This window comes from Capsicum annuum, chromosome 8 (genome assembly GCF_002878395.1).
Source record: "Capsicum annuum cultivar UCD-10X-F1 chromosome 8, UCD10Xv1.1, whole genome shotgun sequence".
In the NCBI taxonomy this organism is placed as follows: Eukaryota; Viridiplantae; Streptophyta; class Magnoliopsida; order Solanales; family Solanaceae; genus Capsicum; species Capsicum annuum.
This window is the reverse complement of record NC_061118.1, coordinates 36,045,223-36,058,036: the sequence shown is the minus strand read 5'-3', so window position 1 is coordinate 36,058,036 and position 12,814 is coordinate 36,045,223. Positions and strand designations below refer to the sequence as shown.

The following is a 12,814-nucleotide window of genomic DNA, read 5'->3' as shown; positions in this document are numbered from 1 at the left end:
GGCTGATTTCATTCAGCGGTACTATTCGGTGATTTGGAGTCATAAGTGGTCTTTCTTTTCGACATAGGTCTATGTTAAATTGCCAAGGGTTGGGAATCTTTTGCTCTAATTGAATTGCTTGTTAAGTTAATGTCCTATGTGTTATTTCAGGATGGACCCAAGCACGAGGTCTAGAGTTCGGATGGTTTCCAAGGTCCCTAAAAGTTAGTCAAGTGGTGGGGTACGTTCAACTATGCTGAGCAGCACGAGCTAAAGATAGTATTGGGTAATCTTACAGCCTTCCTGCGTCGCGCGCCCCGCCCAGATCTGATAGAGGCAGCATCAACTTTTTGGGATCCTAGTAGTTTGGTGTTTAGGTTTGGAAAATATGAAATGACGCCTACTCTAGCAGAAATATGTGGTCTGTGTCAATTGTCTTATATCCATCTAAAGATAATCCGAGCCCGCAATCATACTAGCTCAAGCTTTCTTCAGCGTTGTGGTTTAAAGAGTAAGAATATGCATTTGGGATGCCTTAATCAATCATGGATTTCCCTAGACTACTTGTTCGCTCGATTCAGATCATTGGGAGGTTTTGATTATTTTTGGGATGAGTTTCATATAACTAAGAATAAATGGGAAAGAAAACGTCTTGAAATCTTCGCTCTCGCTTTGTTAGGCACTTTAGTGTTTCCACAAGACGAAAGACGTATTAATACTCGGTTGCAATCTGTAGTGATGGCCTTATTTCATAAGGATCAAGGGAGCAAGGTTACTCAAGTGCCTATGATTTTAGTAGAGATGTATAAGGCCCTAATTGAAATAAAAAGGGGGATGCGGTTCTTCAAAGGAAGTAATCTAGTGTTTCAACTATGGATGATGGAGTATTTGTATGCTCCGTCTTTGATAAAATTAGATGTAATTGATCGTTGCTTCTCTGATCGAGTGAAAGCCATGGAAAAAAGAATGCACTTTGAAAAATTCTCATTATCAGTGGGAGTCGAGGCTTGGATTGAATTCCTCGACTCACGAACAGATGACAATGTTCTGTGGACCTATTTTTGGCTTCACCCAAAAACAATATTGGTCGGATGTAGCATGTAAATCCTTCTCATTTTGTTGGGACTTAATTGTACTCGACCATACACCCCTTTGAGAGTAATTCGTCAGTTGGGGCAGACTGCAAGATGTTCTACCGATAATGGACCTCCAAAAGGACGTTGAGTATTTTAGAGACCAATCTAAGGATGAGATTAATACGAGCAGTTCTGGGATAATGCAACATGGTAGGGCGTGAATACCCTCAAGGAAGGTTTAGATAATCCAGGATACACTCCAAGATATGGAATCTGGCTAAAATCCATTCCTCGAGGTGTCATTGCAGGGTATGTTACAAAATTTGACTGGTAAGGCGAGAACTTCACAGGCGGGTCCATCTCAACCAGGGACATCACAGAGAGCACCAGTTTGAAGGAGCACTTCTTATCTTTATTTAGTTTGATTCATTTATTTTCTGTCATTATATTAGCGTGTCTTCGTTAAGTTCATGTCAAGTTTGTTTTAGCATTATGGCCTTTATTAGGAATGTCTCGTTTGTGGTCTTATGGGTCTAGAGTGTTGTTTGGTATTTGGTGATTAGATTTAAGTTTTCTTAATATGTTTAGTTGTCTCTCTTATGCATATGTCGTGATGTGGCATGGTCCTTTCATTTTGTTTGCTTATCGTTAAAAAAAAATAGAAAATAAAAAATCTTCAATTACGTGATATTTGTGCATATGTTGCCCGAATTACGCAAGATATGATTCATGTAAAACATGATACGTAGGCAACCTACTTTTGGGTTCGATCTAATCATTTTGTTTCTTTGATTTTCCCTAATTTTCCTCATTTAGAGAAAAACAAAAGCCATAAAGAATGATAAAAGAAAATGAGATCGCGAGCCACCAATGATCAAAAGAGGACTATTAGGCATTTGGCTAGGGGACTTTTCTTAAGTGGGGGAATCTTATACAAGAGAACCCCAGATCTAGGACTTTTGAGGTGTGTTGATGCAAAAGAAGCTTCCGCAATCAGGGTTGAAGTTCATTCCGGCGTATGCAGGCCTCATATGAACGGTTATGTCTTGTCAAAGAAAATTCTCAGAGTAGGTTATTATTGGCTTACTATGGAGAGGGATTCCATTTGTTTTGTTCAAAAATATCATCAATGTCAGGTACACGGTGATCTGATATATGCTCCTCCCACTGAATTGCACGCAATGTCTGCTCCATGGCCTTTCGTAGATTGGGGGATGGACGTGATGGGACCGATTGAGCCAAAAGCATCAAATGGGTATAGATTCATTCTGGTGGCCATTGATTACTTCACAAAGTGGGTGGAAACAGTAACTTTCAAGTTAGTGATAAAAAAAACGGTAGTAGATATTTTTCATGCCAACATCATTTGTAGGTTTGGAATTTCTAAGATGATCATTACAGATAATTTTGTCAATCTTAATAGTCATTTGATGCAAGAAGTGTGTCAACAGTTTAAGATCGCACATCAAAATTCCACTCCATATCGTCCAAAGGTTAATGGTGTTGTGGAAGCCGCCAATAAGAATATCAAGAAGATACTGCGAAAAATGGTACAAGGATCTAGACAATGGCATGAGAAATTGTCGTTTGCATTGCTAGGTTATCACACTACTGTTCGCACTTCAACAGGTGCAACTCCATATTTATTGGTGTATGGGACAGAAGCAGTCATTCCTGTAGAAGTTGAAATTCCGTCTCTTAGAGTCATTATGGAAGTAGAGATTGATGATGACGAGTGGGTTAAAACCCGACTGGAACAATTGAGTTTGATTGAGGAAAAAAGGCTAAAGTTGGTATGTTATGGCCAATTGTATCAGAAGAGAATAGCTCAAGCATATAATAAAAAGGTACGACCTAAGCATTTTGAAGTTGGTCATTGGAATTGAAGAGTATCCTTCCTCACCAGGTGAAGCGAAAGGCAAGTTCTCCCCAAACTGGCAAGGTCCCTTCATTGTGAAGAAAGTGTTGCCCAATGAAGCCTTATATTTGACAAATATTGAAGGCAAAATGGCAGAAATGGCTATCAATGTTGATGCGGTCAAAAGATATTATGTATGATATTTTATCCTTTGTTGATTTTATTGTATGTTTAGTACTTGCATTTTTGAAGATTGATATGATGAAGGTATTTTATTCTTCTATCCAAATATTGTGTTATCCTTTGTTTACCCGTTTGAGCTTAGTTTTATTTTTCTTGCATATCCCTCTTTTGGAATCAAAATAGAGTCAAAGATAAATGTCAGGAAAATAAGAATAAAAGAAAGAGTTCGAAAATACAAGAAAAAAAAAGAAGAAAAAAAATCAAATCAAAACAAAGAACAAGTTGATAGAACTACATGCGACTTGATTCTCCTCTCTCGGGAGTGAGATACGTAGGCTGCCCTATTTCGGGCTCGGTCAAACCAAATAAAGATTTTAAAGTCACCCAGTCAACAAAAATTGGGGCATGAGTTAATGTGTTGTTTGAGTCAATTCCAAAAAGTGTAAGTCCCATCCCCACTTCAAGTGTCATTTGAGCCTCTTGCCATCCTTTTCTAACCTTATCCAAAAGCCAAGTTACAACGAAAGAAAGTCCTTCAGATCAATTTTTGGTAATTTAAGGCTAAGCATGCAATGGATATGATGATACATTATGAGGTACTACTTGTCTTCCTCAACATAAGAAATCTGGAAAGAGATAAAAATGAGAGAGTTTTATTGGTGAAAACCCTCGCGGGCACCGTAAGGCGACGGTGAGTCAAGAGAAATAAAAATGAGAGAGACTTACGGGTGAAAACCCTCACGGGCACCATAAGGCGATGGGGAGTCGAGAGAAATAAAAATGAGAGAGTCTTACTGGTGAAAATCCTCATGGGCACTGTAAGGCGATAACGAGTTCGAGAGAAAAGTAAAAAGGAAAAAATTTTATTGGCAAAAACTGTTTAAGATGTCATCAATTTGAATGAGATATGTGAGTCCAATGGGTTTGAAGAAGCGACTCAGCGGCAATGGCACGAACTCAACAACAAATGGGAAGTTTGGATAAGAAGATCAGGCAGCTTAATCCAAAAATGCATGTCATAGTCATTGAAGTTGGTTGCCATCTTCAGATAAGTTTTCTTATTTTTTTTATTAAAAAAAGGGACATTGCCACTTTTTTCTTTCATTTACTCATCTATATTTTGTTCTTTTATGTCTTTTATCAAAAGAAAAGTCACCATTGTTTCTTTACATGTTTGAGTCTATTCTTTATCAAAACAAGTGAGAAAGAATTTCAAAACTTGCTACTAGTCTTCCTAATTGTGTGAGGAAAAACCAAGACAACACATGAGAGAAACATGATCATAATCCGAAGCAAGGCAAGGGTAGTCTATCAACCGATAGGTTACTAGATTCATGGGAGTATCAGATGTCAAAAGATGCATCTCAGAGGCATGGTAAAATAGAAGCTCTGTATTTGAGTCAAAGGCATTTCTCCGATCTAGTTTGAGTCAATGAGGCGACAAGACAGAGGCAAGTGTTAGCAATTTGAAACAAAGATAAAAGGAACAACTGCTAGAGCAGATGCCTGGAAAGCCAAGTTCTGCAAACCACCACTAAGTTTTCAACTAAATTTTTTTTTTCTCTTTGATGAAACAGGGGCAAAGTTTTGTTCATTGAATTCAGCTGTCATTGGAAAACATATAAATGAGACTTTACTTTTGTTCAGGACCCTCCTGAAAAATGGGATTTCACTTTCTGTTCAGGACCCTCCTGGAAAATGAGATTTTACTTTATGCTTAGGACCCTCCTGAAAAATGGGACTTTACTTTCTGTTCAGGACCCTCCTGAAAAATGGGATTTTACTTTTGTTCAGGACCCTCCTGAAAAATGGGACTTCACTTTCTGTTCAGGACCCTCCTGAAAAATGGGATTTTACTTTATATTCAGGGCCCTCCTGAAAAATGAGATTTCACTTTCTGTTCAGGGCCCTCCTGAAAAATAGGACTTTACTTTCTGTTTAGAGCCCTCCTGAAAAATAAGAATTTACTTTCTGTTCAGGACCCTCCTGGAAAATGGGATTTTACTTTATGTTCAGGACCCTCCTGAAAAAATGGGATATTATTTAAGTTCAGGACCCTCCTGAAAAATGGGATTTCACTTTCTATTCAGGGTCCTCCTAAAAAATAGGACTTTACTTTCTGCTCAGGACCCTCCTGAAAAATGAGACTTTACTTTATGCTCAGGACCCTCCTGAAAAATGGGACTTTGCTTTCTGTTCAGGACCCTCCTGAAAAATGGAACTTTACTTTCTGCCCAGGACCCACCTGGAAAATAGAACTTTACTTTCTGTTCAAGACCCTCTTGAAAAATGGGACTTTACTTTCTCCTCAGGACCCTCCTGAAAAATGGGATTTTACTTTCTATTCAGGACCCTCCTGAAAAATGGGACTTTACTTTCTACTCAGGACCCTCCTGAAAAATGGAACTTTAATTCTGTTCAGGACCCTCTTGAAAAAATGGGACATTACTTTCTGCTCAGGACCCTCCTGAAAAATGGAACTTTACTTTTTGTTCAGGACCCTCCTAAAAAATGGGACTTTACTTTCTGCTCAGGACCCTCCTGAAAATAGAACTTTACTTTCTGCTCATGACCCTCCTGGAAAATGGGACTTTACTTTCTGTTCAGGACCCTCCTGAAAAATGGAACTTTACTTTTTGCTCAGGACCCTCCTGAAAAATGCGATTTTAATTCTGTTCAGGACCTTTTTGAAAAAATGGGACATTACTTTATGCTCAAGAACCTCCTGAAAAATGAAACTTTACTTTTTGTTCAGGACCAACCTAAAAAATGGGACTTTACTTTCTGCTAAGGACCCTCCTGAAAAATAGAACTTTACTTTCTGCTCATGACCCTCCTGAAAAATGGGACTTTACTTTCTGTTCAGGACCCTCCTGAAAAATGGGACTTTACTTTCTGCTCAGGACCCTCCTGAAAAATGAGACTTTACTTTCTGTTCAGGATCCTCTTGAAAAATAGGACTTTACTTTCTGTTTAGGACCCTCCTAAAAAATGGGACTTTACTTTCTGCTCAGGACCCTCCTAAAAATGGGGTTTTACTTTTTGTTCAAGACCCTCCTGAAAATGGGAATTTACTTTCTGTTCAGGACCTTCCTAGAAAATGGGACTTTACTTTCTGCTCAGGACCCTCCTGAAAAATGGAATTTTACTTCTGTTCAAGACCCTCCTGCAAAATGGGACTTTACTTTCTGTTCAGGACCCTCCTGAAGAATGGGACTTTACTTTCAAAAAATTAAATCTTTCTGTATCTTAATCTTTGTTTAGGATAATTTTCATTCTAGTTTTGATTCTGATTTCAGGAGCCCGCCTGAAGAACAAGGTGATGAAATTGGAAGATGATTGAAAATTGCAAGTAATAAGCCCGTCTGAAGAACAGGGTGAAGAAATTAAAAGTTAAATAACAAGGTCAAGAGATTGAAAGTCAAGCAACAAGGTCAAGAAGTTGAAAGTCAAACAACAAGGTCAAGAAGTTGAAAACCAAGCAAAAAGTTGAAGAAATTGCAAGTCAGGAGCCCGCCTGAAGAACAAGGTGATGAAATTGAAAACTGACCTACAGTTGAAAAAACTTCAAGTCAGGAGCCCGCCTGAAGAATAGGGTGATGAAACTAAAGTCCAAAAGAAGCTGCATAAATAGGATTTTTGTAATTCCATTTATGTGTTAACTTGTAATTTCCATTTTGATGTAATGACAGAACCGCGGACCGGAACCTCGATGGAACCTCACTCGACTCTCCAACTCGGTATAGTCCATCTCCTTCCAATCCTTTGATATATCTGTCACTTGATTCCCTCATAACTTGGGTAGGTAGGGTGTCCTAAGTGAAGACTCGATTGACTTTCTTCCTTTTTTTTCTTTCTTTGAATAATGATCGGGACAAAATTCTGTCTCATTTTCTACTTCTTTGTTTGAAAACAATCCGTGTTTACACTCAAAGGGGGCATGATGTAGATACGTAATTTTGTCCCTCTCTGAACATTTTTTTTTACCATTTTACCCTCGTCTGACTGTGTCCCCTCACCCGTGTGATTATATCCCAAAAATGTACAAAAATAACAACCCTTAACAAAATCCCTAACAAATTTTATCTTATTTAAATCCTATCCTAACCAACTCACCCATCCCATACTCCTACCCTTACCCCCACCTCACTACCTTACTCCCTACCCCACGTTATTTTTCTTACAAAAATACATACACAGCAACACCAAGATTCCATTCTTTCTTCAATTTATAAACAACATACACATGTTATAACAAAGGGGTGGGGGCCCACGGGAAAGGACATGAAAGGAGAACAACACAATTCACATAAAGGGACCCCACTTTTCCCTTTTTTGTTTCTTCTTCGTGGAATACATATACAGATAAGATAAGGACTCTATTTTCTTCTATAGGCTCACGGATACACACACTACATAGACACTCCATTTTTCTTGACCCATTAACACACAAATCACACACCTGCACACACTAGGAATTTACACACACCACCCATGGATTCCCCATTATCTTCCATTTTTTACTCATAGAAACTCACACAAAATACACCATATAGACACGTATACAGTAATAACACCGAGAGAGAGAAATCGAGATACGAGAGAGATAGAAATCGAGAGACGAGGGAGATCGGTGATCAAAAAAGGTAGGCAGAGGTTGATCGGAGAACGTGACAGATCAAGAGAGAGAACAGCGAGGAGAAAACTAGAGCAACGTCACCGGAGTTCACTGTTCCGTTGAACCGCCTCCGGTGTCGTTTCTTTAACCCCCGTTTCTAACAAAAAATTGACCCCTCACGATTGGTTCCAGCAAATTCCCATCGAAATAACGTTGGAACCCTTGTAAATCGTTGAAACCAGCCATACCCACAGCCGATCGAGCTCACCGAAGCTCCGGTGAAACAAAGTCACCCCAACCAGTCCCGATTCCAGCAAAGTTCACCGTAAATCTGTTGAAACGATAGTTGGGGGTGCGAAATTTGTTCGGATTTGTCTTCGTTGTGCAGTTTTCCAATTTGGGTCGATGAAAAAATAGAAAAAAAATGAAGGCTATTCGAATTGGTTTGTTCGTCGTTGAAGTTGGGTTCGAGATTTTGGACGCGGTTCTAATCGGAAGGAGCAATTTCAATTAAAAAGCATTGAGGTCCATTTCTCAACTCATTCTCTATTCTATTTTGGAATTTTAGTTGTTTGTTATGGGTGTGAATAACTTATTTGTTTAGCCTGCTTGAATCTTTGTTGTGTGTGCATGGTTGATATTGAATTTGATAGTCGAAGAATTGGTTTAATCATGTTCAGAATGAATTTGGGAAATGGGAATCGAAAATTGATAAAAGTGAATATTATGGTATTTTGATTCATTGTTGATGTTGAATGTAAGACGTCGTCGAGCGGGTAGGCAAACAGTAGGATTGGGTAGGCAAATTTAGAATTGGTGGATTGTTCGAATGTTTGAAATATTTGTTGAATGTGTGAATATTTTTTAAGTGTTTCTTTCTATTTTAACGCATAAAATTGAGAAAAAATGTATTTATTTAGTCAGGGAATGCCCCGAGGTCTTATGCACTTATTCACCGGGGAATGCCCCGAGGTACCTTGTACTTGGAGGACGATCGTGATGAAGGCCCGAGACATTGGGTAAAGCATTGGAGCTTAGTCAAGGATTAGTCTAGAATAAGATTTATATTTTTCGCATTTTTCTATTTCGGACTGTATAATTGGACTGGACACTAAATTTTGGATTGTTTTGTTTTGTTTGCTTGATTGATTGTATTATGTGTTTTGTGTGGCTTATACATTCGTAGTGTCAAATTAGCCGATATGCTCCACCAAGCGACCGTGGCCAAACCACGGGATCGAGGGATGTCTAACACCTTCCCCTCGGTCAATAGAATTCCTTAGTCGAAATCTCTGTTCGCAAACCAGTTTAAAGAGTCAAATTATTTTGAAAAGGATATCCAAGGGTGACTTGGCAGACCCGATTTATGCCAAGTGTCGATTCTGAATAAAAAATGTAAATAATCCTTTTTTCGAAACGAACTTTCATCTTTTGTCACTTTAATCAATAAAACCCTTTCGAACTTAAAATAAAATGAATTTATTTTTTTGAAGTTGAAAAAGGGGTGTGACAAAAACAATAAATAACAAAGAAGAAGAGTAGAGAGAATAGAGAGAGTGATTCTTATTTCTTCTCTTGATGGATGATTTACAATGAAGGAAGTCTTCTATTTATAGGGGAGTTTGCCCCTAGTTTCACACTAAAAGACAAATACATCAAATAGTGATAGATATCAACTAGATCTTATTAGATCTTGATAGACATTCACTATTCACTATAATGAAAGTACATTTATAACAATTATCATGATCTTTTATTGTGGTGGCATTACTTTTATCTTTTTATTGTGGTGGCATTACTTTTATCTTCTCTGATCTATCTATAATTTTTCCGGCTATTATAGGCAATGCCATTTATCTCTAATTAGTTTGTCCAACTTTTTAAAGTCTTCTATAAAGATTACCTTGTCCAACTTTTTAAAGTCTTTTATAAAGATTACCGTGGTAAGTTGTTGTTATGTGACCAAAAAGCTATGGGCTCAAATCTTGAAAACAACTTCTAGTAGTAATGCAAGATAAGGCTGCATACAATACACCCTTGTGGTGGAGCCCTTTCTCGAATTACGGGAGTTTTACTACACCGCGATGCTCTTTTTTTTTTTCTTCTTTAGTAAACTGTAAAACTTTTACAGTAAAAGTCATGAAGTTGTTAATTGTTACTGTACCGCTTGATTTACTGACCAAGAATGATTTAATGTGTATTGATTCAAACCAAGCAAAAAATGTAGTACTAATCAACTTTAAACTGATTTTCAAATTCAAAACACTATAGCCACTACATTTTTACTACGAGAAAGCAACAACAAAACTTGTCACATCTGAGAACTTCTACTATGCTTTCGTTACATAGCAAAAATTTCAGAACTCTTTTACATTGTATTTACACTTTGTAATTGAAAAAGTTTCCATTTGTGAAAATGAAATTACAACAAAACTCTGGTAATTTGGCTACAACTTCTTTCTTCTATTTGTTTTGATTTGATTTCCTCAGCACATCTTAAAGTCCTCTCAATTTCATAGCCACCTCCAATGCTCACTTCCCTTTCCAAATGGCAACAATAGCTCTCAAAAACACTCACATTCACATGAAACTTGAACCCCATCAAGAACAAAAACTCCACCTCCAATTTGTTCATTTCATTTGTTGTCAATCCTCCTACTCTTGCAAAATATGAATTCCTATAGTTCCTGTTGAAAATAATTAAAAAGAATATTAGTTAAATTGCTTCATTTACATACACTATTTACAAGAATAAGGAAAAACAGAGGACTTTCTTGATACTGGATTAAAAAATCAAGAAACCATAAACGGAATGACAATTTTATTATATTAAACTTTGAATACAATAAATTCAACGTTTAGAGAAATGACTATAGACAATAGCTAATAATAAGGGTAAGTTACGAACTAAGTGATAAATTATCGCTTAATTTTCTAAACTAGATAAGTAAAAGTAAACATGAAATAAGAAATGATCTGTCTCAAAAGAAAATTGAGGGAAAGAAAGAAAAGGTCACCAACAAAAGTAAATTACTTCAGTTTGCAACATTGACTAGTCTATTTTTTTTCATGCCATTTATAATATGAAGTCTTGAAATTGAAGCAAAAACCAAAAAGTGGGCTGAAAAAAATTAAAGAAAAGAGACTTACATGTCTTCAACATACTTAGAAGCAACCATGATAGTTGTAATGAGGAGCCTATGTACATTTCTTGGACTAATTCTGAACTCAGGATAGAGTTGACAGAATCTATCAATGTATACATAAGCAACAACATAGACTGATGGTCCAGCTCTTGTGTACCTAAATATTCTCTCCAAATATGATTGTATTGTCATGTCTGGTGTTTCATGGCAATCAAATACTCTTGTTCTTACATTCTTGGACAATGCCCATGTACAATTTTTGGCTATTCTTTCATTCCTTGCCAAATTCCTCTCAATTAGAGAAGCAAGAACTGAGATCACTAATGGGATGTTTGAGTCCTGTTGATAAGAGTAAAAGTAAAGATCATCCCTTAGTTTTCTTGGAGATATGTTGGCCATTTCTTGATTATGAGTTTATTCAAGGGGAAACAACAGAAGAATCTGAAAGGAGGGGTTTTGGTTTTCTAATTTTTTTTTTTCTTCTTGGGAAATGAATGAATGATTATGGGGAAGGGAAATGGAATTTGTTTATATAAGGGAGGGAAATTTGGGAGTTTGGTGGATGTTTTGGCAGTGTTATAGTAGTAAAGAGAATTTTATAAAGTAAAAAGAAACTTTTGGGGGGCACTTGGAAGGTGAGTAGGAAAGGAGGGGGAATATCAAATTACAAGATATTTGCCTCCTCATTGTAAAGGCAAAGTCCAGACACACCAGCTAGTTTTATGCTTTAATTTATTGTCAGATGACATATAATATTGTCATATGTATATTTCTTATATTATATGATCCTTCAATATATTTTGCCTTCTAGCTAGAACTATCACTGCAAGCTGTATGTTCTTGAATCTCCCAATTGCTACCAAGTCAAAGTGTTAATCTACACATCAATATTATAGTATGAGTACCTTTTACTGTGGGTAGACAAGGTTATTGACCTTGTGAAATATATTTATTTCTTGAAGTCAATCTATTTTTAGTAGCTAAGTAAATTTCATATCAGCAAAAATACGGGATAGCTACTGGATATATAAGAAGACAAGTTTTAGATTTTCGTGAAGCATTTTAAAGTTATGCAACCCTATATGTTATGTGACAATCTAGGCATATCTCACATTGGTGGAATACGGATTAAATCATGCTCGGGATGTATAAAACAAGTTTTAGATCTTAGAAACGCATTTAAAGTCTGCAGAAATCCAAACCCAAATCAAATGAGTATTACTATAGCATGCTGGATTATTACATAAATTTAGGTTAAGATTTTTTAAAAAAAATATAGATTCTTCAATACAACCAAAATACAATTGTAGCATTTAATTTGCACTCTCCTATTGAGTCAATCAAATAAGTTAAAATTACAGAAGATTAGGATTCTAATCCAAACAATGAGAAAAATCAAACATTAGATAAATTTTTCATATATATTTACTAGATATCAGTAACAAAGAAGTTGAGATTTGTTAAGTTGGTTGGAACATAAATATTACAAAAAAAATCATATTAGTTACCCTATGAACAACTCCAAAAGAGCTAGGGGTGAATTAGAAAATGTAACTCACCGACAGTAGGAGTGGGGAAGGAAGTATTCAAATTTGTTAGGTCTTTTAAAGGTCCATGCATTTAAAGAAGGAGGTCTTTGTATCTTTGAGATTTGTGTCCCACCAGCTAAGCTAAACTATACACTATATATATCAATCAAATAAAAATAGTACTAGTACAAACAAACTAGTGGACTTGTGAGAAAATTTGTGACTAAGACGGGTACAAGTCACACGTGCAGTAGCTTGAGACATTAACTTCAAAAATCTTTCTGGTTTTTGCAACTTGTTAGTTTTATAAGTGGTGTAATATATAAGAGATGAATAGGTACAAAGAGATTTGTTAGAAGCTTTCATGTGAGTTTCTACTTCATCACTTATTAATTGCGGTTGGAGATGGATTCCGCATCCTGACA

At 36.6% G+C, this 12,814-nt stretch overlaps 1 protein-coding gene across 1 annotated transcript; it reads right to left on the bottom strand.

The window, feature by feature from the left end:
- Nucleotides 1–9,938: 9,938 nt before the first annotated feature.
- Nucleotides 9,939–11,570, bottom strand: LOC107845495 (cyclin-U2-1). Its single transcript, XM_016689854.2, has 2 exons — nucleotides 10,865–11,570; nucleotides 9,939–10,401 (listed from the first exon to the last, which is right to left on the bottom strand). The coding sequence occupies exons 1-2, from the start codon at nucleotides 11,257–11,259 to the stop codon at nucleotides 10,137–10,139; spliced, it is 660 nt and encodes a 219-aa protein (XP_016545340.1). The 5' UTR covers nucleotides 11,260–11,570; the 3' UTR covers nucleotides 9,939–10,136.
- Nucleotides 11,571–12,814: the final 1,244 nt, after the last annotated feature.